A 26,991-nucleotide genomic window follows, 5' to 3' on the forward strand; every position below is an offset into this window, starting at 1 on the left:
ATACTTATCCATTATAGATTATAAGTAATTTTTAGTTTATTAAATTGATATGAATATAGTATTGAATTATTAATTAAAACTAGATTTACCCATTATTAGGCTTTAATAAACTAAAAATTGTACACGACTATTTGACAGATAAAATGTAACTAAAATCTTCTTCTTATATTTAATGGCTTCACGACAAGCTGTAATTGAGGTGAATTGTGATTTTAATATGTAATGTCAAAGTCATTGTCAATGTCATTTCAAATTCCAAAAAAATATCGCCGAGTCCACTGTGTTCCCTACAGTACATTATATTTCAACTTGTTTTTGTTATAAATCAAGATAAATGTAATTAATAGAAATATTTACTAAACTAAACAGAAATCGATTTTAAACGTTTATCTTTTTATTTACAGTTCGCATTAACCATAATTATAACAAATAGTGACTTTAAAAGTACTTTGTGGTGACTTCAAAGAACTTCTAAACGGTGACTCTATTCAGTGTTAATTCACAATAAGTAGCGTTAGAAGTGTATTTTTTACTATCAGACAATGTTGTGAGATTTATAAATCTGTGTCAGAGTGTCTTCATGTCCATTGTCCGAATAGGGGTTTATATTTTGTATTGACAAATTTTGTAAGTAATCTTTTATTTTTATTATTATTTATCTATTCGATAAAGGATTATTGCTTTTGTTGTCTTTGCCTAAAGTACAATGTTTATTTTTTAATTACAATCTGTATGTTTTTAAATATATATACATATTATATAGCCATAGCTGAAGAAAAAACGAAACTAAATCGTGTTCTTATTCAGATGAGGTCATCAGGGCAATATTACATTGGTTTAGCAAAACTAGTGATAACATAGTTGCATATTCTAAATGTGGAATTTGTAATTTTCATCTAAATTCTTATTTAATCAGACAGTGCATCTCTGCCTAATTTTAACAATCAGTTAGTTAATATTATTAAGATCTGATTTGAATGACTATCTTTCAATTCATATTTCTCATATAATGTACATAGCTATAATTATCTATGGTGTATTTATAATTATGGGAACATTAATATCCTAAATTTATTGCATCAACATACTGCAGTGAGTGTGATAGAAATATTGTTATTCTTATTATATTTCTTAGTGACAATTAGAGTTTATTATATTAGTCAGAACATTAAATATTGTTACTTGTCCTTACTAGGTCATTATAATGCCCTAATCGTCTAAATATAGACTTAATATAAGTAGTAGAGAAACAAATTTGAAATTACCAATAATATTTTTATGTGAATGTAATTAACTACTTCAAATAAGAAAATCATGTTGGTAATTAGTTTATCTACAGTAATAAAGGCTATTGTTATTGTTATACTAACTAACCCACTCAACTTTGCGTCACACTTAACATTCACAATTAAATTTGACCCTATTTAAATAATATCATTTTAAATTATAGCCTATGTGTTATTCTGATGTATAAGCTATATTACTGTAAAATTTTATCAAAATACATTCATTATTTTTTTGTGTGAATGAGTAACAAACATCCATCTATCCTTCCATATAAGTTTTTGCATTTATAATATTAGTTGTTATATTTGTTTACATTTGTATGTTATGTCTGTTTGTGATATGATAGTATACTTTGTAAATATATACACAATGTTATGGATTATTTGTATGTAAATTGTTTGAAATTTAATGATAAATGTCAAGTAAGTGTGATACAGACAAAGTCGAGTGGGTCAACTAGTATAATAGTAGTTAGCCTTTATTGCTGCAGATAAACTAATTACGTTATTTATTACCTTGATTTTATTATTTAAATTAACAGCTGTTCCCACAACTTTGCCCGCATAGAATATAACTTTATTTTTCTAAAATAAAAGTAGCCTAAATTACTCCTCATTACATCAGCTACCTGCCAAAAAAAGTCCTGTCAATATCGATCGAGCCGTATCAGAGATTAGCCGGAACAAACAGACAGACAGACAAAAATTGTAAAAAAAAAATTTTTTTACAATTTCATATGCATGTAGTAAAAAATGGTTATTTAAATATTACAAACAGACACTCCAATTGTCTGTAGATTAATTACAATTTACATAACAAATTTAATAGCAACTACAAATTATGTTTTTTTTATGAATGCTTCTCATTAAACTTATCAGTAATTTCCCTACAAGCTCTTCTTATGTTGGTACTAAATGATAGAGTCTGTTGGCTCATATTATTTATTACTCTTTACCTGTTATTCAGAACATCGACTAAGAAGACACAACCTCTATGGTCTGGAGATTTAGACCATGCTACCTCTATGCTATTATGTATATTTATCTATATTTCTCTCAGTTGTCTGGTACTCACAAAACAAACAGCTTAGCTTGCAAGTACATGTCGTCGGAATTGCCCAGAGTGATTAAAAAATAAAAATTTATAATGTATGAGAATACATCTTCAATACAGAGTATAAATTTGGGTTAAGTTTTTTTTTTGCAGTGACGAAGCTATTGAATATGGCGGAAACTCTTGACCCCCTATCGCCCAGCACAAACTCTTACAGATCACCAGGATTTATGAACAAACTAAGAATGAGATTCAGCAGAAATGTTCCATCTGGTAGACCAATGGGGGAAGGTAAATAATTTTTAGCAAATTAATTATTACATATATTCTGTATTATGACATGGATTTGTAGAAAGTCTTACCCTGTAGCTGAAATAGTTCGTATTACTTATTTCAGCTACTAAGCACCTTGCTTTCTCAGATATATTTATGTTTAAATTGTTGTATATTGGTGATGTGATGTATCAAGGTTTAAAGACTATTATGTGAGATTGTGGAAAGTGGCAAGAGCTCCACCGACAAGAGTCGGTGTTGTCTGTCGCTCTTAAATTATGAATGAATGAATGTTGTATACTGTACTAGCTAGACAGATGTGTATTTTTTATTCTAAATTCTGTATTTAAATTTATAGTTCTTTTATTGTATATTTTGACTATACCTTGACAATAATATGAATCTCCATATTCCAAGTCTTTTTCTGTATTTTCTTTACCTATATACATATAAAATATAACTACAACTGAAATGAGAGAAAGCAGTGAAATTAAAGTGAAGGCAGTGGTATTAGTGTGTCTATTATACATCTATTATATATCTTTATATAAAAATTATGTGTCATGTTGTTTGTCCGCGATGGACTCCTAAACTACTGAATCTATTGAAAATTTGATTTACATATTATGTACAATTTGATCCAACTTGAAAGGTAGGATAGCTGACATCATAATTTATAGTCGCAATATTATTATATTCAAGAACCTTAGCCACAGCAACGCGTGGCCGGGTTTGCCATAAGAATATATATTATAAAAGAAAATGCTACAAATTAGAGCCAGGGAGGGAAACTGAGAGGAACAATAATATGGAGTGACAATTTAGAATTTGGTATTTGAAATTTAAGGTCCTCTTAATATAACATAGAGTAAGTGGCCGGTATTCCACAATGGGTGTTATGGATGATAATGGAATGGTGCCTGCCTGTGCTAACGGTTTATGCTGGTGGTGCCCCACCAGTAAAAATGATAAGATGAGCGTGAGGTCAGGTCAGTTAGCTCATCGTGGTAAATTCACGACGACATTTATCAAGTTGGTTTCCGGGGGGGAACCACGTGGAGGTCAACCTGACATAGTAACAATGGGGTTATTTGTCCATATTACTATCAATCTCCTATCCTCCTTCCACGATGAGTTTTTATTCTTATGGATGATAATGGAATGGTGCACCCACTAACGCTAACGGTTTACGCCGGTGGGGCACCAGTGGAAGATGATAAGATGCATGTGAGGTCAGATCAGTTAGCCAATTGTGGTAAATTCACTACGGATTTATCACGTTGGTTTCCGGGGGAACCACATGTAGGTCAACCTAACATGGTAACAATGGGGTAAATAATTCATATTACTAACAATTTCCCGACGGAGCGACGACATACGTAGGGTTGCGGGTAAAAAATGGAAGAGAAGGGCTGAAGATCGTGCCCAGTGGCGTGCCTTGGGAGAGGCCTATGTCCAGCAGTGGACTGCAGTGGGCTGATGATGATGATGATGAACAATTTCCCGCAAGCTAGCCCACTGTGCAAGGAGGGACCTTCCACAGTGGGCTAGCTTGCGTGTCATCTAAATTAAAATAAAAAAAAAGTCTGTCGAGTTGTAAGTTGAGTAGAATAGTTACAATTGAGGCTAAACTAACTAGGTATTGATGTTATAGTGAATAAGCGTGAATGCATTGTTTTCAAACAATGTATTTCAAGGTTGCACAATAGTTGATAACTGTACTACTTTATCAGTGCTATTCTTGTGGCCATTGCGTTGACTTGTGTTCGAGATGAAAGTAAAATCTCTGGAAGGTACTTTTTCATATTTTTTTATTGTATTCAATAATTAGGTCCTATATTCGGCCTCTTATACATGTTATAATTCTTTATCATTATCCCTAACGTCCAATAGGAAGTTACTTCTGTTGAGAACTGCCAAGAAAGTCAAGTTGTACATTTTTATGTTATAGAAATAGAAATAATCTTTATTCAAATAAACTCATTACAAGCACTTTTGAATAGTCATATTTTGATTCTACCACTCATTCGGAATGCAGATTCATCACAAGAAGAATGAGCAAGAAACTTGTGTGTTGCTCTTTTTAATAGATGTTTTTTTATATAAATAATTACAGTGTAACAAGTAAGAGGCATGCGATAATCAACATAGAAATCGCTACGCACTCATTATTAGTGTAATCAGATAATATTGTCAGTGCTATGTATTTAAATGTTTTCTACAAAAACATTATTATCGTTTACGAATTCTTCAATTTTATAGTAAGCTTTTTATTTTTATTGTTATTATTTTTATTAATAATAATAATTTATTTATTATCAGACTTACTTGCCCATTTTGTTAGCATTACAGATTTCTTATAATTAATGTGTGGTTTGGTTGGCGTGTTGATAACAACAGTGAAATTAATGAAAGATTTAATATATGACGAAGTATATAATATCAGAATAAAAGTAACATACACCAATTACATATAACTTTCTAAATCAGTAATTAGCAAGCGAATCAATTTCACATTTCGACAATATACTTTTTTAGTAAATGTATTTGTGTTATATGCCTGTTGTAAATGTAAGGAGGTTGGTAGCCTACAAATGTTAGTACAGACACAAATAATATTATTACGTATTGTTTTACACATGGTGGAAAAAATACGTATGATATACTAGCTGTTATATGGGTTTCGTCCACGTGGAATTAAAATAAATAAAATTTCTAAAATAGGTACCTTAAGTTACTCCTTATAACATTAGCTATCTGCAAGTGAAAGTCCCGTTAAAATGCGTCCAAGCGTTTCAGAAATTAGTAAGTAAAGCTTTTTTATACTACATGCAACGCATGTAGTATAAAAACAGACGTACATAAGCATACGGCCCAACTGATGGTAAATGGTGACCGTAGCCTACGGACGCCTGAAATACCAGGGGTGTCAATGCGCGTTGCCGCACGTCGAAATTTAACATTGGGTGAAAAAAATGAATAATATTTTTGTTTTTGGGGGAAAGCGGATTGTTAGTAATGGGATCTGGTGTCCCCATTGCTAGCAATGTACCTTCCCAGATATGACGGTCGATAGGAATCAGTGGAAGAGAATGACATACTGCGCCGACCACAAATAATGGGATAAAGGCAAGGCAATGATGATTATTGTTCCTCACGATTTCCCTTCTTGGTTCTAGTTAGTAGCATTTTATTTTATAATAAATATAGTGATATAGTACACACACACTAATTCCAGTGCATTATGAATCATAAAAAAAATCTTTTTTGTAGGATATGTGGAGTTCGGTGAGTTCCGGACAGAGCGGCCGGCAATCAAGAAGGTCGGCACTTTCGCCGGTGTTTTCTGTCCGGTCGTGCTTTCTATGTTCAGCGCCCTCATTTTCATTCGGATGGGTAATCATTTTCTTTATTACTTGCGACCTGTACCAGCTTCGCACCTATAATTACAAAGCTTTTTTTTTTTATTTCATTTATTTGAGCATGAACATCCACTATGAAGATTAAATTGTTATCACTTGCAAAAAGTTCAGGTATATAGTGTTGACTTAATTACTGGTAGGCACGGCATGTGTAAGTTTCCAGAATATTGTATATATATATATATATATAGCAAAATGTTGATATTTAATTTTATTTTTTATGTTATATAAAACAAAATATTTTTAGTTAATAATTTAATATTTCAGGACAATTCACACAGCGCCATCTAGTCCCAAGCTAAGCAGAGGGTACTAGACAACTGATAGAAATACATGGATTTTTTTTTAGTTAATAAATACATATTATACATAGAAAACACCCAGACCGATACAAACAATCACACTCATGAATACAAATGTCTGTACCGTGCGAGGAATCGAACCTACGACCATCGAATAGTAAAGCGGTGTGCTAAACCACTAGACCACCGAGGCTGTCAAAAGTAGTTAATATATATAAAACAAAAAAATAGAATATCAACATTTTGCTATTTCAGCGTCATTTAACGGCCATTAATGAAACTATGCGAGTGGAGACGCGGGTAAAAGCTAGTTATTAATAAATAAGTAATATGAATAATAATAAGTATATGACCTAAAATCTCTTCTGACTTGCTACGTTGTTTATCGCCCCGGCTATTACACCTGCTTTCAAGGTTGTAATATCAACAATGCTGCTATGCAATAATAGTGTTTAAAATACTCTTTCCTAATCAAATGACATTGATGATTTTGTGTCCACTGTAAAAAAAGAACTACACAGCAAGTAATCAATTTAGTCAGAAAATAAATTTAACACTGATTTTGTAATTGTTCAAAATTTGCATTAAGTAACTTTTGTTGGGTAACGTCCATTATACTGCAAATGAATAGTTTTGTGTTTTCTTAATTTTTTATATTATTGTAAACATGTACATGTTACAATCTTATTTGAAAAGATTACGATCTGAGTTTCTTCTTTCTGTTTTTCTTTTCAGTTCCTCTATTTTTCATCTTCGGTTCATACACTATACTTCGGTTAATACATGCATATGAATATAAATACGGTATATACAGCAAAATAACATTCTTGTCTGTCTGTCCTTTCCGGATAATCTCTGAAATGGCTGTACCGATTTCGACAGGACTTTTTTTTGGCAGGTAGCTGATGTAATAAGGAGTAACTTAGGCCACTTTTATTTTAGAGAAATAAAGTTAAATTCCACGCGGACGAAGTCGCGAGAACAGCTAGTAGGCTATAAATTTAACGCGAGTGAAACTGCATCTATAGAGCTAGTAATAAATAAATGAATCCGTGCATGTATAGACCCTACAAACGCACATTATCTGTAATGATTCATAATTGTCCGTACCATGTGTGAACATATCAGTTGTTTTATAATATTGACCTAAAATTAATGGAATAATTAAATAATCTGACTGTCGTAATTTTTATGACGTTATACAGGGTGTGTTTTTTTTTAATGATAATGGAATGGGGCACCAGTGCAGGATGACGGTCACTAATTTAGAATAGAAAAAATCATGGCAGTTTCCAGAGAGGACCGCATGGATGTCGACCTGATAGGCGTTGAAGGCGTTCTGGCCTAGTAGGAGTATTTTTAACTGAAAATATAAAAACAAAAACATAAATTGTTTGTAACAGACGTAACAATATGGAATGAATATAAATTAACAATGTCAGGTTGACCTCCACACGGTTCCCCTGGAAAACACCGTTTCATGGTGAAATTGCCACGATGAGCTAACTGACCTGACGTCATGCTCATCTTATCATCGTCCACTGGTGCCCCGCCAGCGTAAACCGATAGCGCAGGCGGGTGCAGCATTCCAATATCATCGATAACATGCAATATAACATATAGGGGGTATATGAATATACATATAAACGGCCTCGGTGATTTAGCGGTGTAGCACACCGTTTTAATTTCGATGGTCGCGGGTTCGATTCTTCGCACGGCACAAACATTTGTATTCATGAGTATCATTGTTTGTATCTGTCTGCGTGTTTTCTATGTATAATATGTAATTACGAAAGAAAACTATGTATTTATAACAGTTATCTAGTACCCATAACACAAGGTTTAGCTAGCTTAACTCGAGTCTAGATGGCGCTGTGCGAATTGTCCTGAGATTATTATTTTCATTATGTTGCAGGTTACTTAGTGGGAAACGCGGGTCTGCTCGTGACGTTGGCGCAGTTCGCACTTGCCTATTTAATAGTGCTGTTTACCGTCACGTCAATATGCGCCATATCCACTAACGGCGCCGTGGAGGGAGGAGGAGTGTATTGTATCCTTTTTTTTAAAAAAAAACCAACAATCAACCAACCGACCAACAAACCAACATTGGTCCTATTTTGATCAAAGTGAGGTCTAAGGGCTGCCAGTATGGAATGTGTACTGAAGATAACAACCTGTTCATGTTGACCTGTTGAGAAGGCTGAATATAAAATCAAAATTAAATAATTTATTAATGTAGGACATTTTAGCAGGTTATGAACTTCAAGTTTTTGTATTCATATTTTGTTCTGGTATACAGATTCAATTAAGAAGAACAGGCAAAAAGTCAACGGAATTTCTTTTTTATTTTTCCTAAATCTAAAAGTTATTTTATTTACATTGTGTTCCCGAGGTTTTACCTGCGTTAAATTTCAATATAAAATATAGCCTACGTGTTATTCTGATGCATAAGCTATTATTCTAAAGTTTCATCAAAATCCGTTAAGTACTTTTTGCGTGAATGAGTCACATACATACTTACTAAGATTAAGATTAGTTAGGTTTTATGCGAACCAATCTTTTCCTCAATGCAAACTCAGTCATGATAAGCAGGACACTAGGTCCAGAGTTCGGAGGCGCTATCGGCACGTTATTTTTCTTCGCCAATGTGGTGTCCAGCGCCCTCTGCATATCAGCGTGCACTGAGGCACTGGTGGAGAACTTTGGAACTAATGGTGAGATTAAATTCTTTGTGGATATGTTTCCTTCTTCTACACTGTGTTACCTGTGACATTTTAACTAGTATATTGTTGTTTTTCTTGTTTATATGTATAACTAGCTTTTGCACGCGGCTTCGCTCGCGTTAATTTATCCTCTTAAGGGTGGAATTCATCAGAATCCTTTCTTAGGGGATGCCTACGTCATAGTAGCTTTATGCATGCAAAGTCTCAGCCCGATCGGTTTGAAATTGACAAAGTTTCATACAAACTTTCATCCCCTATTTTATCTCCTTGAGGGTAGAATTAATCAAAATCCTTTATTAACGGTTGTCGATGTCATAACATCTACATGCATGCCAAATTTCAGCCCGATCCAACGTAACGGATTTTGAAGCGGTTTTTTTAAATAGATAGAGTGATTAAGGTTTATATGTATAATACATGTACACCCGGGAAGTCGGGGCGAGTAGCTAGTATTTACATAAGTGTATATAATTTTATATTTCCACTCGTGCGCCACTTACTCAATTTTTTAAAATACTCTCTAAAGGTTGTTGAATAGGTTGCTTTAGCGATAAGACTGTCTTTTGTACTTATTTTTATTTTTAATTTTTTAAATTTTGTTGTTTTTCATCTAAAATAGTCTTGTGCTCAATCTTACACTCCTAACCCTATAAGGGTTGCATTCGTTTCAATAATTATATATATTAATTTCCTTTGCAATTTGTCCCATTATTCCCTTATTTCAAAAATGGTTGTTACCTGTTACAAAATTCTTAATAAATTATAATTAGTTTATCGGTAGTTATATATGGTTTCAATTTCAAGAATATCTTGAATGAGTATTCAGAAAAAAAATGTATTCGTCAAGGGATCTCACCATTATTCCTTTGCTATAGGGGTTAGAGGTGTGAGATTGTGCAGTTTTTATATGTTTAACCTGCTAGAACATTTCATCCCCCATTTCGCCCCCATCCATATCCTTTTTGTAGACAAAGGGTAGTCTGTGTTACCGAGGCTGTATAAAAAAAATGAATATAGACTCATCTGTAACATTTCTATTCGTGATTATGATTGTTTGTATCGGTCTGGGTGGTTTCTATATATAATATGTATGTATTTACGAAAAAAAATCTATTTAATATATTTATCAGTTATCTAGTAGCCATAACACAAGTTTTAGGTAGATTAACTTGGGACTAGATGGCGCTGTGTGAATTGTCCTGAGATTATTATTATTATAGATTATCTGTTCTTCAGGGTATCTGGTGAAATCGAGCCCTGGTATACCAGATGGTTGGTGGTACAGGTTCCTGTATCGCTCTATACTGAACACGGTTGGGCTCGGTGTGTCGCTCGCTGGCGCTTCGCTATTCGCACGCACCAGCCTGGCCATATGGGTCACCATGTTGGTCTGTCTGTCTAGTGCATTCATCAGTTTCTTCGTCACACCTCCGGCTGAGGTACGTGGTTTTATTTCACTTATAACTTAAATTCACCTATATTACTTTCATTAAAAAAGATTATTGTAAAATTGAAGATTTATATACTCTTTAATTTTGCAATGTTCTTTTTTATTATTGTCGCAAAACTATTTTGCATTAAATTTGATTATTTTGCTATAATTCTTTTATTATTATTACAAAATTGAAGAATTATAAACATTTTCGTAGAAAAAAAAACGTAAAATTCATAGAGCTGACAATATTATCTGATTGCGCTAAGAATGAGTTATATCGGTTTCTATGTTGATTGTCGCATGCCTCGTTCTTGATGTGTATTTACTTAAGATATATTTAAAAGAGCAACACGCAAATTTTTTGCTCCCACTTCTTGTAATGATCCTGCGTATCGAATGTGTGCTAGAATAAACATTAAGACAATTCAAAAGTGCATTATTATATTTACTTGAATAAAGATTATATCTATTAATACGGGTAACTGCATTTTTAATTGAATAAAGCTGTTATAATGATATTAAATTTATAATAAATATTAAATATATTTTTTATTTAACATTGACTAAATGTTATCAGATATATTTTCATGAGAATAATAATTGACACGAAAACTGTGACTCGAGAATTTTATATATAAGATATATTTTTTTATTTATTAACTCATGTATCAGATATATATTACAAGAATTTTATTGAATAAAATACTCATTTTTTTTTTCTCTTCTTTCTAATTTATTCTACTTTATTTTTTTTATTAATAATTTGTTTAAATTTGTAGTTTATTTTCCGGTAAGTTTCTTCCAAGTTCTTCTCAACTAAAATAGAAGAGACTTAAGGAGCTTGAAAGTTCCTTTTTGAATAAATTATTCTGAGTTTATATTATTATATTTTTTATCCAATTCTTCTTTTTTACAGATAGAGAAACCCGACACAAACCAATTAGTAAACGCAACAAATTTCACCTACACGGGACTTAGCTCAAAGACGTTCTACGAGAACCTATATCCAGAGTATGGTAGGGATTACACGACCACCAACGGTGATATGGTAGACTTTGCGTCTGTATTCGGGGTGCTGTTCACGGGGGTTACTGGGGTAATGGCGGGCGCGAATATGAGTGGTGAGTATTAATAATTGTTAGAACGAGGTTTGCAATCGATGTCTAGACTGGCTGGTATGGCAGATGAAGTATGTTTGAATATTTGAAAAGAGAGTGTGTTGCATCTTGTCTGTCGTCGTATTGATGTATCTATAACTTATCTGTATATTGTATTAAATGTGTTTTTATATTATTTTATTTTGATTAGAAATATATTTTGTTTATCTTATTCTACGTTATTTACTTGAACACCACTATAGTTACTCTGTTAACGTGAGAAGTTCGGAGGTAACTTCCCTCACAATAATAATTACAACTTCATCCACTTACTTTCATACTTCTCCAAAAGCTGTAATACTAAACACATGTAGAAATTTTTCTCAGTCAGTCAGTCAGTCTGCCGTTTAAAAAATCTTCATCACCATCATTTCTTTTATATTTGTCATTGTTTAATGATTTTCACCCGCAATGATAAGTGTATCACCCCATCAAAGGGAGACATAATATATATATATATCCGTCAAACTCCTGACCGGGTGCTGCTTGTGGGGACTGGTCTGTTCGGTTTACGAACACTGATTAGACTATTTGCTTTTGCAATGCTGGTGGTCACATTATTCTCCCAAATTTGAATTTAAAAATGAATCTGTATTATTACGTACATGTACAACATGTATTTGATAAGAATACGAGCTGATTTTCTTGTCAGTTCTCTCATCTCGAAATCATTCCGAACGGATAGTGGATTTGACATATCATAAGAGTCTGTAATAGACCTACATGTATAAATATATTTTAAATTTGATGGGATTGATATATCAAAAATGAACATAACGGACTTTTGTAAACACAAAGGTGATTTCAGTTTGTGATAAATTAATAAAAAACAAAAAAATGATGAATATGTGTTACGCAGGTGAACTGAAGAGTCCATCTCGCAGCATTCCGCTGGGCACGCTGACGGCGCTGGTCTTCACGGGCGTCTCGTACGCAGCGCTGGCGGCACTGTCCGCGGCCACGTGCTCACGGGCCCTGCTGCAGAACAACTACGTGTACCTGCTGCCTCTGAACGTGTGGCCACCCTTCATAGCCGTCGGTATGTAGGTTCATGATGCGTTTCGTACGCGTAAATGATTTTTCCACATTAATACAAACTCTACTTGGGAAGTACAAGTAACAAAGGTCTTAGAATAAATAATAAGTTTACTGTCTTCTGCTATTACGCGTACAAATATGATTGAAGAAATTAGAATATATTATTAAAGGATTATATAAAAAAACGAATTTTCATCATCCAGAAATTAATTTATTTTTATTCATTCATACTATATTTTTTTTCTAATAGTCTTTCAAAGTCAATTTAAACTTAGTAATATCATCAGTGAGCTTTAGTCTCTTAGTTCTTTTATTGTAAACTAGCTACTCGCCCTGGCTTCGCACGGATGTACATGTATTATACATATAAACCTTCCTCTTAAATCACTCTATCTATAGCTAAATACTACATTAAAATCCGTTGCGTTGTTTAAAAGATCTAAGCGAACAGATGCAGAGACGCCTTCATTTTATACTATGTAAATATAAATATATTCATATAGAAAAATCTATATTGTACACTAAATAGGCACATATATTTTTCTTTCCCCTATATAATTAACACAGCGCCATCTAGTTCCACAGTAAGCAGAGCTTGTCTTATGGATACTAGACAACTGAAATAAATAAAGCAGGGACAATATCATTTTATACTATTTAATGATTGTAGGAGCCGTACCAAGTATACTGATGTTTTGTTACAGGGATGCTGATGGCCACATTCTCGGCTGGACTCTCCAATTTAATAGGAGCATCTAGAGTTTTGGAAGCGCTCGCGAAAGATAATATTTTCGGTAAGTAAATCCGATGCATTGTTTATGAGAAGGTATGGTGTTAATTTGTTTTTTGGTAAGGAAGAGTGTTTTAAAATGAAACTGTGACCTCTTCTCATGAAGCACATGTATCCACCCTCATATGTGTCGCGTGATGAGCGGTGCTTCTCACTGGATTGTGTGATGCCGTCATCGACGCAACGTTTGACGTCGACCAGTGCTGGTTGAGGATGGCGTCTGTGGGTTTGAGCATTATAGTTCTCAAAGCAGATTTGCTACTACTGTTTTAACATACGGTTAAAGCCATAAATTAATAAATTGCGTCACATATTAGCTAGGGGAATAGGTCTACAAATTGTGACATTGTGTGTCCAGGGTACGGATGAGGTCCTACATTTTGTGATGTTGCATTTTAAAAACGTAATGTTTGCAGAACTCTTAATGATAATAATAATCAAATCAATATATCTTTAATCATATAAAATAACTTGTTAATTGACTTTTTAATTAATAATTATGTTTAATTATATGTCTATGTTTAATTGTTTTTTATATTTCATGTTTATATTGTATTTTTTATATTAAACTATAAAATATTTTCTTTCTTTCTTTCTTAATTTCTATTACACTCATTATGTCAAAACTACCATTATTAATAGCATTCTACTAAAAACTGAAAAGAAACTCGTTGTCTTATTCTATATATATATATATTTGTAAAATATAGATTCACTGTTTGTACCAAAAAGGCAGAATAAAAAAAAAAAAATATTACACACTCGTATGATATGTCAAAAACTACCATCAGTTCGGTGAGCATTCCAGCTAAAAACTGATAAGAAACTCGCCTCTTATTCTTTTGAAATGTACATATTTACCAAATATAAATACATTTTGAAATTCAAAAGTAGGCAGAATAAAGTGACTGGTAGTCACTCTATTCTGTCTAATTTTTAATGCTGGTAGTCTACCAGTATGTACTATTTCAATAAATAATAAATTTATTTAGCCATAATCATATACAGGTCTTAAGTCATTTTAGTAAACAGTTTGTGATTGTATAATCGAATATTATTATATATTAGTACTCGTATTCGCGCGTAACGAGCGTACGTGTAAACACAGCTATTCGTATAGAAAATGCATTTGGTCAGGTTTCCTCCTGCGTCCGATGGTGTCGCGGTCCGGCAACCCCGTGCTGGCTGTGATTGCGTCGTGGCTTCTAGTACAAGTGGGCATTATGGCCGGATCCCTCAACGCTATAGCGCAGGTTAGTCCTCAAAAGTAGATATCAAAAATATGTCTAGCGATTTGCTTGATCGCAGGACGACCTGAAGGCAACAGTTTATACCATTAAACTTGCCAAGGTCTGGTCTAAATATATTAAGGTTTACTATTGACACGACAGAATATTTATTCATGTATAGTCTTTTGGATGGCAATGCTTGAGTGGTATCAGATATGTCAAATGAGAACGTGTTGTCCCTAGTGCTGTTCATGTATGTATATAGGCAAGGGTTACTGCTTACCAACAGGTGTGCTATTTGCTTATTAACCATTCCATCTGTCTAAATAAAAAGTTATATTTAAGTGATTAGTAGGTTTATAAATAAATAATATTTTCAGGTGAATTCTGTGCTATTCATGACAAGTTACTTTGCAATAAATCTCGCTTGTTTGGGATTGGATCTAGCGTCTGCGCCTAACTTCAGGTTAGTATAACAAGAGTTACAGTTCCACTAACTTATTAACCCAGTGATACCGTTGCTATTGGTGTTATAAGCTATTATTAAAAGTGTTTAATTTTTCTTTTCTTGCAATTGTTTAATTTGGTGTTGCCCACGTTCAAGCAGTTTTCATAAGCTATACAATAGAACGTTCCGCGTCCAGCCCACGTTCCAGTAGTTCTCGTACTCTATAAACAATAGAACCGTCTGTGTGTAGGCCCACGTTCCAGTAGTTCTCGTACTCTATAAATATTAGAATGGTCGGTGTGCAGGCCCACGTTCCAGTAGTTCTCGTACTCTATAAACAGTAGAACGGTCTGTGTGTAGGCCCACGTTCAAGTAGTTCTTGTACTCTATAAACAGTAGAACGGTCGTGTGTAGGCCCACGTTCAAGTAGTTCTCGTACTCTATAAACAGTAGAACGGTCTGTGTGTAGGCCCACGTTCAAGTAGTTCTTGTACTCTATAAACAGTAGAACGGTCTGTGTGTAGGCCCACGTTCCAGTAGTTCTCGTACTCTATAAATATTAGAACGGTCTGTGTGTAGGCCCACGTTCAAGTAGTTCTCGTACTCTATAAACAGTAGAACGGTCGTGTGTAGGCCAACGTTCAAGTAGTTCTCGTACTCTATAAACAGTAGAACGGTCTGTGTGTAGGCCCACGTTCAAGTAGTTCTCGTACTCTATAAACAGTAGAACGGTCTGTGTGTAGGCCCACGTTCAAGTAGTTCTTGTACTCTATAAACAGTAGAACGGTCGTGTGTAGGCCCACGTTCAAGTAGTTCTCGTACTCTATAAACAGTAGAACGGTCTGTGTGTAGGCCCACGTTCAAGTAGTTCTCGTACTCTATAAACAGTAGAACGGTCGTGTGTAGGCCAACGTTCAAGTAGTTTTCGTACTCTATAAAAAGTAGAACGGTCTGTGTGTAGGCCCACGTTCAAGTAGTTCTCGTACTCTATAAAAAGTAGAACGGTCTGTGTGTAGGCCCACGTTCAAGTAGTTCCCGTACTCTCTATGTGTGGGCCCACGTTCAAGTAGTTCTCGTAGTCTATAAACAATAGAACGGTCGGTGTGCAGGCCCACGTTCAAGCAGTTCTCGTACGCTAAACAATAGACCGGTCTGTGTATAGGCCCACGTCCAAGCAGTTCTCATACGATATTACGCTCATACGCTTACTATACGGGCTGTGCTAATATCCCTCTTTCTGTTGTGCGAGTGTAGTGTAGAGGCAAATCGCGGACAGCTTGTGTCTGAAATCGAGAGTACTTTTACCTGAGTCTCCGATGGCGACTGAACTTAGTTCAATTTAACCCTAGTAAGACACAAGCCTGCGCGTTCACTGCTAAGAAAATCCCTGTTACTGTGGCTCCGCAATTCCAGAACACGTCCGTTATCATCTCTAAGAGCATTGGGATTCTCGGTGTCGACATTCCTAACACAGTTCAGTTCCACAATCACCTTGAAGAAAAGGTGAGGCTGGCGTCCAAAAACTCGGTGTGCTCAATAGAATGAAGCGGTACTTCATTGTGGCCCAGAGATTTCTCTTACTCTTGACTAATAGTTACAGGTTCGGCCGCATATGGAGTACTGTTCTCATCTTTCGGCAGGAGCACCCTGATACCAGCTCGGTCCTTTTGACTCGGTTCAGAGACGTGCAGATCAGCTAAGTGGTTCAATATGGTTCGGTATTGAACCACTTAGTTTGAAACGAGACTTCACTTCGTTTTGTGTTTTCTACCGAATATACAACAGAGTGTCTTGTTCGACATGATGCCCACAGCTACCTTTTACCCTCGCACCGTTCGCCGTCGACAGAGAATTCATCCCCTCATGCTAGAACCTAAGTGGTCTCGGACAGTGCGGTTTCAGATGAGCTTCTTAGATTGTGGAATTAACTATCTGCCGAAGTTTTTACATGAGACTACAGCATGGGGTTTTTTAAGAAGGGTATATTAAAGTTTCTTAATGGCCGGCAACACGCACGTAACACCCGTGGTGTTTCAGAAGTCTATAAGCTACGGTAACCATTTACTTGATGGCAAACGAGCAACAGTGTCGTTTGCCACTGGGGGTTTAAGTAGTATAAAAAAAAGCTAAATAATAGAGCGGTTGGTGTGCAGGCCGACGTTCAAGCAGTTCTCGTGGGCGACGTCGCTGGCGGGGCTGGCGGGGTGCGCGGCGCTGGTGTTCGCACTGCGACCGCTGTATGCAGCCGGCGCCGCGCTGGCCTGCAGCTCGCTGGTGGTGGCGCTGCACCTGCTGTCACCCGCCGCCGCCGACCCCAAGTGGGGCAGCCTCAGCCAGGCCCTCATCTTCCACCAAGTAACTATAGAATAGTATACAAATATATTCTTATTGGTACAGCCAAGGAATCAGAAGAAGTCTGCAAGCCGTGTCTTTGACATGACTGCTCTGTGCTATTAAAATATATCATGATGTTTTATAGGTCAGAAAATATCTGCTACTCCTGGATCCACGTCGTGAACACGTCAAGTTCTGGAGGCCGCAGATGCTGCTCCTCATAGCTTCCCCCAGGCAGTCAGCGCCGCTTATTGATTTCGTGAATGACCAGAAAAAGGTGTGTGAGTAATATATTATTAACAATTAGTTTTGCTCATTGTAATGATAGTACTTTTTGAAAATGCTGCGGAATACGCAAATAAAACTTACTCGTATTTTATTTAAAATAATTTAACATTAGATAATGTTATTCTGATTAAATCAATTCAAAATATATTTATTCATATAGGTCTATTACAGAATTATGAGATGACAATACTGCCCATCTGTTCACTTTGCTATTGAGCAAAGAACTGACAAGAAACTGGTTTTCAGTTGCAACATTCATTATGATAGTATCATGTACAAGATACTGTTTACTATATAATAATATGTAACAGGGCGGTTTGTTCGTGTTGGGCCACGTGCGAGTGGGACAATTGGACGGTAGCGGTGACCCACTCGCGGCTGAGCACAAGTACTGGCTGAAACTCATCGACCATCTCAAGGTAACCTTTTTCTTTGTAAAAAAAGAATAGTTTGTAATTGATAATGTACGATGCTAGCTCGTACATTATCATCGTAGTTTCGGTACAACCCGAATATTGGTCCTTCGAGCCGGATATGGATCTAATATTAATTACAAATTAGAACATACTGTCTTCTAACATTCTACAAACTTCTGTAATTCATGGTTCTGCTGTTTGAAATATGGGATTAAATGAGAATGGAATATAATGTGGGCGCAGGTGAAGGCGTTCGTAGAGTTGTGCCTGGCGGCGTCCGTGCGGGACGGCGCGGCGCAGCTGGCGCGGCTCTCAGGACTCGGGGCCATGAAGCCCGACACGCTGCTGCTGGGCTTCAGGGACGCGCACCCGTCGCACGACTTCTTCAGAGAGTGAGTACCCTGGCGCGACTCACAGGTTCTCAGCTCTCGGCTTCATTATATCAAGTGTATATCGTGTATGTCGTATATATGCTATGATTCTTCTGTAACACATCTTTTTATTTTATACTGTAAGGTGTATAAAAACTACACTTGGAAAAACAATGTATACAGGTCACGTTGTTGTCCGTGATCATACCTGACTGATAAAAAAACCACCCGCAGTCCGGCGTCGCCGTACAAGACGGACCAGTTCGAGCTGGAGTCGGGCGAGAGCGTGTTCCCGACGCGTGCGGACGCGCGCGACCAGCTGCCGCCGCACGAGTACGTGCGCATCGTGTCCGACGTGCTCTGCGTCGGGAAGAACGTCTGCCTCTGCCGGAACTTCTACCGCCTGGATATGGCCGCCGTCGAACGGTCAGTGCGCCTCGCTGCTTCTCGCTCAAACGAATGAGTGGTACTATTCAACGATGACCATAGCAGTAGAGATATAGAAATAGTATTTATTCACATGAACTGAATCCGTAATGGCAGGCGGTCGCCGTCGCTGCAGTACATCGACGTGTGGCTGGCGGAGCTGCTGCGGCCGCAGCCCGAGGACGCGTTCAGCGTGCGCGCGCTGTTCGCGCTGCAGCTGGCCGCCGTGGTGCGGTCGGCGCGCGGCTGGCAGCACCTGCGGCTGCGGGTCATGGTGGCCGCGCCCCCCCGCCACCACCACCACCACCACCACCACCACTCGCCGCCCACCGTCATACAAGGCGAGTACTACACTAGTGCCGCTGCAGCTGGCCGCCGTGGTGCGGTCGGCGCGCGGCTGGCAGCACCTGCGGCTGCGGGTCATGGTCCCGCCACCACCACCACCACCACCACCACCACTCGCCGCCCACCGTCATACAAGGCGAGTACTAATGCCGCCCACCGTCGTACTACACTAGTGCCGCTGCAGCTGGCCGCCGTGGTGCGGTCGGCGCGCGGCTTGCCTCAGCTGCGTCTGCGGGTCATGGTGGCGGCGCCCCCACCACCACCACCACCACCACCACCACTCGCCGCCCACCGTCATACAAGGCGAGTACTACACGAGTGCCGCTGCAGCGGGCCGCCGTGGTGCGGTCGGCGCGCGGCTGGCAGCACCTGCGGCTGCGGGTCATGGTGGCCGCGCCCCCCCGCCACCACCACCACCACCACCACCACCACTCGCCGCCCACCGTCATACAAGGCGAGTACTACACTAGTGCCGCTGCAGCTGGCCGCCGTGGTGCGGTTCTAACATTCTCGCCGCCCACCGTCATACAAGGCGAGTACTACACTAGTGCCGCTGCAGCTGGCCGCCGTGGTGCGGTCGGCGCGCGGCTTGCAGCAGCGGCGGCTGGTGTTGTTGGCGGCGGCGCCCCGCCACCACCACCACCACCACCACTCGCCGCCCACCGTCATACAAGGCGACTTCCCTCCTCGTGCCGGTTCTGCTGGCCGCCGTGGTGCGGTCGGCGCGCGGCTGGCAGCACCTGCGGCTGCGGGTCATGGTGGCCGCGCCCCCCCGCCACCACCACCACCACCACCACCACTCGCCGCCCACCGTCATACAAGGCTGCTGGGCTGGCCGCCGTGGTGCGGTCGGCGCGCGGCTGGCAGCACCTGCGGCTGCGGGTCTTGGCCGCGCCCCCGCCACCACCACCACCACCACCACCACTCGCCGCCCACCGAGCGAGTACTACCTAGGCGCGACTGGCCGCCGTGGTGCGGTCTCAGCTCTGCGGGTCATGGTGGCCGCGCCCCCCGCCACCACCTCCACCACCACCACCACTCGCCGCCCACAGTCATACAAGGCGAGTACTACAGTAGTGGCGCTGCAGCTGGCCGCCGTGGTGCGGTCGGCGCGCGGCTGGCAGCACCTGCGGCTGCGGGTCATATATATGTCATACAATGATTCTTTTGGCCGCCGTGGTGCGGTCGGCGCGCGTCTTTTTATTTGCGGCTGCTATGGTGGCCGCGCCCCCCGCCACCACCACCACCAAACCACCACTCGCCGCCCACCGTCATACAAGGCGAGTACTACACTAGTGCCGCTGCAGCTGGCCGCCGTGGTGCGGTCGGCGCGCGGCTGGCAGCACCTGCGGCTGCGGGTCATGGTGGCCGCGCCCCCCCGCCACCACCACCACCACCACCACCACCACCACTCGCCGCCCACCGTCATACAAGGCGAGTACTACACTAGTGCCGCTGCAGCTGGCCGCCGTGGTGCGGTCGGCGCGCGGCTGGCAGCACCTGCGGCTGCGGGTCATGGTGGCCGCGCCCCCCGCCACCACCACCACCACCACCACCACCACTCGCCGCCCACCGTCAAGGCGAGAACGCTGCCTGGCCGCCGTGGTCGTCGGCGCGAACTTCCTGCAGCTGGCCGCCGTGGTGCGGTCGGCGCGCGGCTGGCAGCACCTGCGGCTGCGGGTCATGGTGGCCGCGCCCCCGCCACCGGACCACCACCACCACCACCACTCGCCGCCCACCGTCATACAAGGCGAGTGCCGCTGCAGCTGGCCGCCGTGGTGCGGTCGGCGCGCGGCTGACCATAGCATGGTGGCCGCGCCCCCCGCCACCACCACCACCACCACCACCACCACTAGAGATATAGAAATAGTATTTATGGCCGCCGTGGTGCGGTCGGCGCGCGGCTGGCAGCACCTCCGGGTAATGGCAGCCGCGGCCACCACCACCACCACCACCACCATCGCCGCCCACGTGTGGCTGGCGTGGTGCGGTCGGCGCGCGGCTGGCAGCCCTGCGGACGCGGTTCATGCGTGCGCGCGCGAGTACTCTAGTGCCGCTGCAGCTGGCCGCCGTGGTGCGGTCGGCGCGCGGCTGGCAGCACCTGCGGCTGCGGGTCATGGTGGCCGCGCCCCCCCGCCACCACCACCACCACCACCACCACCACTCGCCGCCCACCGTCATACAAGGCGAGTACTACACTAGTGCCGCTGCAGCTGGCCGCCGTGGTGCGGTCGGCGCGCGGCTGGCAGCACCTGCGGCTGCGGGTCATGGTGGCCGCGCCCCCCCGCCACCACCACCACCACCACCACCACCACTCGCCGCCCACCGTCATACAAGGCGAGTACTACACTAGTGCCGCTGCAGCTGGCCGCCGTGGTGCGGTCGGCGCGCGGCTGGCAGCACCTGCGGCTGCGGGTCATGGTGGCCGCGCCCCCCCGCCACCACCACCACCACCACCACCACTCGCCGCCCACCGTCATACAAGGCGAGTACTACACTAGTGCCGCTGCAGCTGGCCGCCGTGGTGCGGTCGGCGCGCGGCTGGCAGCACCTGCGGCTGCGGGTCATGGTGGCCGCGCCCCCCCGCCACCACCACCACCACCACCACCACCACCACTCGCCGCCCACCGTCATACAAGGCGAGTACTACACTAGTGCCGCTGCAGCTGGCCGCCGTGGTGCGGTCGGCGCGCGGCTGGCAGCACCTGCGGCTGCGGGTCATGGTGGCCGCGCCCCCCCGCCACCACCACCACCACCACCACCACTCGCCGCCCACCGTCATACAAGGCGAGTACTACACTAGTGCCGCTGCAGCTGGCCGCCGTGGTGCGGTCGGCGCGCGGCTGGCAGCACCTGCGGCTGCGGGTCATGGTGGCCGCGCCCCCCCGCCACCACCACCACCACCACCACCACCACTCGCCGCCCACCGTCATACAAGGCGAGTACTACACTAGTGCCGCTGCAGCTGGCCGCCGTGGTGCGGTCGGCGCGCGGCTGGCAGCACCTGCGGCTGCGGGTCATGGTGGCCGCGCCCCCCCGCCACCACCACCACCACCACCACTCGCCGCCCACCGTCATACAAGGCGAGTACTACCAGTGCCGCTGCAGCTGGCCGCCGTGGTGCGGTCGGCGCGCGGCTGGCAGCACCTGCGGCTGCGGGTCATGGTGGCCGCGCCCCCCCGCCACCACCACCACCACCACCACTCGCCGCCCACCGTCATACAAGGCGAGTACTACACTAGTGCCGCTGCAGCTGGCCGCCGTGGTGCGGTCGGCGCGCGGCTGGCAGCACCTGCGGCTGCGGGTCATGGTGGCCGCGCCCCCCCCCCCCCCCCCCCACCACCACCACCACCACCACCACCACCACCACTCGCCGCCCACCGTCATACAAGGCGAGTACTACACGAGTGCCGCTGCAGCTGGCCGCCGTGGTGCGGTCGGCGCGCGGCTGGCAGCACCTGCGGCTGCGGGTCATGGTGGCCGCGCCCCCCCGCCACCACCACCACCACCACCACCACCACCACCACCACCACCACTCGCCGCCCACCGTCATACAAGGCGAGTACTACACTAGTGCCGCTGCAGCTGGCCGCCGTGGTGCGGTCGGCGCGCGGCTGGCAGCACCTGCGGCTGCGGGTCATGGTGGCCGCGCCCCCCCGCCACCACCACCACCACCACCACCACCACCACTCGCCGCCCACCGTCATACAAGGCGAGTACTACACTAGTGCCGCTGCAGCTGGCCGCCGTGGTGCGGTCGGCGCGCGGCTGGCAGCACCTGCGGCTGCGGGTCATGGTGGCCGCGCCCCCCCGCCACCACCACCACCACCACCACCACCACCACCACTTGACAATTCAGTACTACACTAGTGCCGCTGCAGCTGGCCGCCGTGGTGCGGTCGGCGCGCGGCTGGCAGCACCTGCGGCTGCGGGTCATGGTGGCCGCGCCCCTCATTTAAGTCATCTGGTATATAAACTTAAAGTTATATATTCCTTCCAGAAGCAGGTAGATCGGTGACTGTGGGTTCCACTTCTGAGGGCAATGCCCCCCTCATGTCTGAAGCCCGACCACTTCAGGAGCGGTTGGATGAACTTCTCAAGTCCCTCAGAATCAACGCCACTGCGCACATTGTAAGTATTCTGTTACTAGTTTCTTTCACCGACTTTTCTCGCCATACCATGACAAGCTAAAAAGGATTGCTTTTTTTTGCTAAATTGCATGGTGATTGGTTCAGTTATTAAATAAAGCAGAAAGAAAAAAAAAAATATTCGCTTGATGTTAATATACGCTGGCGGGGCATCAGTTGAGGATGATAAGATGAACATGTGGTCAGGTCAGCCCATCATGACAAATTAACCAGAAATTAGTTAATTGGCATATAGGTGCACACTACGAACAAAATTAAGATATAATTTCGTGACACAGGTCACTGAGTGGCCATCCCTGGACAACGCCACCAAATGGTCCAGTGAGCTGCACTCCGATGATAACGCTATATTCCAACGGGTGCCCTTAAGTTATTTACAGACGTAAGTGATTTTTTATTTATTTTGTGTGTTAAAATTTTTTGCATACCCTCTTTTCCCTACCATGACAGTTGCACAGACCACACTTTACGACCCCACACGCGCGCACGATGTACTAACATATGTTTTTTATGCATGATAATGAAATGGTGTCCCCACCTGCGTTAACGGTATACCCTGGCGGGGCACCAGTGGAGGATCATGAGATGAGCATGAGGTCAGGTCAGTTAGCACATCGTGACAAATTCACCAAGAATTTATCACGATGGTTTCCAGAGGGAACCGCGTGGAGGTCAACCTGACATGGTGCATTGCTAGCAATAAGATCATCAATGCACATTACTAACAATTCCCTTCCCCCTGATGTATATTTAAAAACTAGTGTTGAAACTAAGATTTTAACGAGTGACATTGTGCTCACACATATCCTGGACCCTGATATGTGATGAAGAGCATAAAAATCTCGGAGAAAAGGTATGAATTGACAGATATCCTTTACACGCTTCCATTTTTTCCCTAACACTGCGTAACTAAGTTAACATGATACCTTCAATCATATTAATGTATTAAACAATATTGTTATACTTTTAACGAAGTAATTGTTCTTTTGACGGCCTCAATAGTTTAGTGGATTGGTGGTACACCTTACTTCCAATGGTCACCGGATTGATTCCTCGCACGGTACAAACTATAATATTACTCATGAATGTATATAATATAAATGAGTATAATTTTTATTATCCAAGTGTTTCTATGTATATATTTACAAAAAAAAATGTATAAATGTTTTTATATCAGTTGTCTAGTACCCATAATACATGCTCTACTTAACTAAGAACTAGATGGCGCTATGTGAATAGTCCTGACATATTATATATTGTTTTTCTTTTAGCGTGAACAACATAATAAGGGGTCGGTGTGGTGAAGGCACGGCGGTGACATTCGTGCAATTGCCCGAGCCACCGTCACCTACAGACGAGCCGATATGCGAACAGTATTTAAAGGTATACTCAAATGAAATGAAATCAAAAATCATTTATTCATGTAGCACATTTTAACCACCTACGAACATCAAGTTTTTTGTATTAATATTTTTTCTCTACCTCTCTTCTTTGGAATGTGTTCGTAACGCATATAAAAGAGAATATGCGAATATACGAAAGAATAGAATATCCAAGCTTTAATGTTAAATAGGTTAGACATAGGAGTATTTCATGAAATATTGGCAGAACCAGCTTCCGATGCAGCCAAGTTATTGTTCTGGATGGTATCATATTAGATTAAGTTTTTTAGTTTATTCTTGTTATTTAGTATAGGTACGATGGGATTGTCATCGTCACATTTTGTGCACAAAAATCCCAAAAAAATTAAAGAGATAAAAAAAAAAACCTCTCTTACGTAAATAAATTAAAATTACTAAATACATACATACATATATACACACATAAAAAGTATACATACATATAAATATTACACAAATAACACACTATACTAAATGTAAGAAGCAAAAGAAGTGGAGAAGAAGTGAACATGCGAGTATTTACAGGGAGAGAATGTGAGATTTAACTTAAAGATGGCTTCTTAACGATGGCTGAGGATTGAGTATTACGTATGGAGGGTGGTAGCGACGGTAGAGAGTGGTACTGAATTTTTAATAAACTGGCTTTAAACCAGTTTATTTACATTGTGTACTTATATAAGGTCACTGATGTTGATGATTTTATATGATACTACATAGGTCTGAGAATACGATATGTATTTTTTATTTTTATACTCTTAAGTGGACCAACCCAATTTTTTTTATATGTAGGATACTACACAGGTTTAAGAATAGGTTATGTATTTTTTATAATCTGGACCAACCCAATTTTTTTTGGATCAAATTTTTTTTTTTTTTATCGTCATTAAAAATGCATACAAGCCTAAATTTTTAACCCTCTACCATCAAATGTACAAATTGCGACCTTAATGCCATATGGCATTCTCTATCAGCTAACAATTGGGTAAAAACAGAAAGCGGTTGAAGGGCAGTAATGGGAAAAAATGAATAGTATTAATTTAACAAAAAATTGTATTTAAATATTTATACCCATACCACAAGATCTGCTTAGCTTAGGATTAGGTGATGCTGTGTGAATTGTCCTGAGGTATTATTATTGTTATTATATGTTTATTAATTTATATTCATGTATTATATATAATAATGAATGTGATATTTTCTTTTTCAACAGATTTTAGATGACTTTACCAAAGATCTGTCGCCTACCATCCTAGTCCGAGGACTCAAGTCAGTAACTTCCACGGCGCTATAAAACAATCAGGTAAGATAAAATTAAAATCAAAATATCTTTATACATGTATGTCTATTACATACCCTCTTAAATCTACCGTCAGTTCGGAATATATTTATTATATCTCCCTTTGATGGAGTGATAGACTTGTCATTGCGGGTGAAAATCAACAAGCAATGACAGCTATAAAAGTAATGATAATGGTTAAGATTTTTTTAAACCGAAGAATTTTAATTTGCGGACATATTTCTACGTGTGTTTGGTATTAAAGCTTTTTGGAGAAGTATGAAAGTAAGTGGATGAATATCTTGAGGCTAGCGTGTAAGGATGTTGGAGTTACACCTTTATTCTTATTAGTAATTATGTTTATTTTACAGTTCACAAATAATGCAGTCCAAGGTGAACTGAAGACTGCTGGACTGACTTACGAGCTTGACATTACACTACTGTTATTACCAGGTTTTCACCAAGGTCATCAGATTAATTTTAAAATTTCCTATATGTAATACATTAGCTAATATTATGCTTTAAATTTGACACTCCTGACAGTATGTTAATTTAGTGATTAAGTTATTATTTAATTTTAGATGATGTAGTTATTTTTTAATAGTAAAATTTTGACAATTTTATATCTGATTTCTATATTGTTGGATCTTAGACTATGATATGATGTATTGACAACAGGGATGTTAGGGAGCTCCGTAACCGTAACCGTAACCGAAACTATCGGATATCCGATATAAAATAATATTCGTAACCGTAACCGATCCGAAATAAAAGTTTCGGATAATATCGGATAGGGGGGCAGCCTAAATCAGACACGTTATGTAACCATT

General features: G+C 41.2%; 1 protein-coding gene across 1 annotated transcript; it reads left to right on the plus strand.

The window, feature by feature from the left end:
* The first annotated feature begins 303 nt into the window (after positions 1–303).
* On the plus strand, positions 304–26,179 carry LOC131842544 (solute carrier family 12 member 9). The gene is made up of 21 exons (XM_059191114.1): positions 304–627; positions 2,494–2,631; positions 5,887–6,009; positions 8,253–8,387; positions 8,917–9,051; positions 10,297–10,499; positions 11,412–11,616; positions 12,512–12,691; positions 13,395–13,484; positions 14,618–14,733; positions 15,090–15,175; positions 17,311–17,512; positions 17,637–17,768; positions 18,091–18,198; positions 18,439–18,587; positions 18,801–18,992; positions 19,110–19,333; positions 23,338–23,468; positions 23,764–23,867; positions 24,757–24,868; positions 26,096–26,179. The coding sequence occupies exons 2-21, from the start codon at positions 2,511–2,513 to the stop codon at positions 26,174–26,176; spliced, it is 2,829 nt and encodes a 942-aa protein (XP_059047097.1). The 5' UTR covers positions 304–627; positions 2,494–2,510; the 3' UTR covers positions 26,177–26,179.
* The last annotated feature ends 812 nt before the right edge of the window (positions 26,180–26,991 follow it).

This window comes from Achroia grisella, unplaced genomic scaffold (genome assembly GCF_030625045.1).
Source record: "Achroia grisella isolate CSIRO2021 unplaced genomic scaffold, CSIRO_AGI_Agris_v1 utg241, whole genome shotgun sequence".
NCBI classification, from domain to species: domain Eukaryota; kingdom Metazoa; phylum Arthropoda; class Insecta; order Lepidoptera; family Pyralidae; genus Achroia; species Achroia grisella.

Coding starts and splice junctions, on each gene's coding strand:
- LOC131842544 (XM_059191114.1), top strand. CDS start 2,511: ATGGCGGAAACTCTTGACCCCCTATCGCCCAGCACAAACTCTTACAGA. Junction 8,388..8,916: donor GGAGGGAGGAGGAGTGTATT/GTATCCTTTTTT, acceptor ATGCAAACTCAG/TCATGATAAGCAGGACACTA. Junction 17,769..18,090: donor TCGTGAATGACCAGAAAAAG/GTGTGTGAGTAA, acceptor AATATGTAACAG/GGCGGTTTGTTCGTGTTGGG.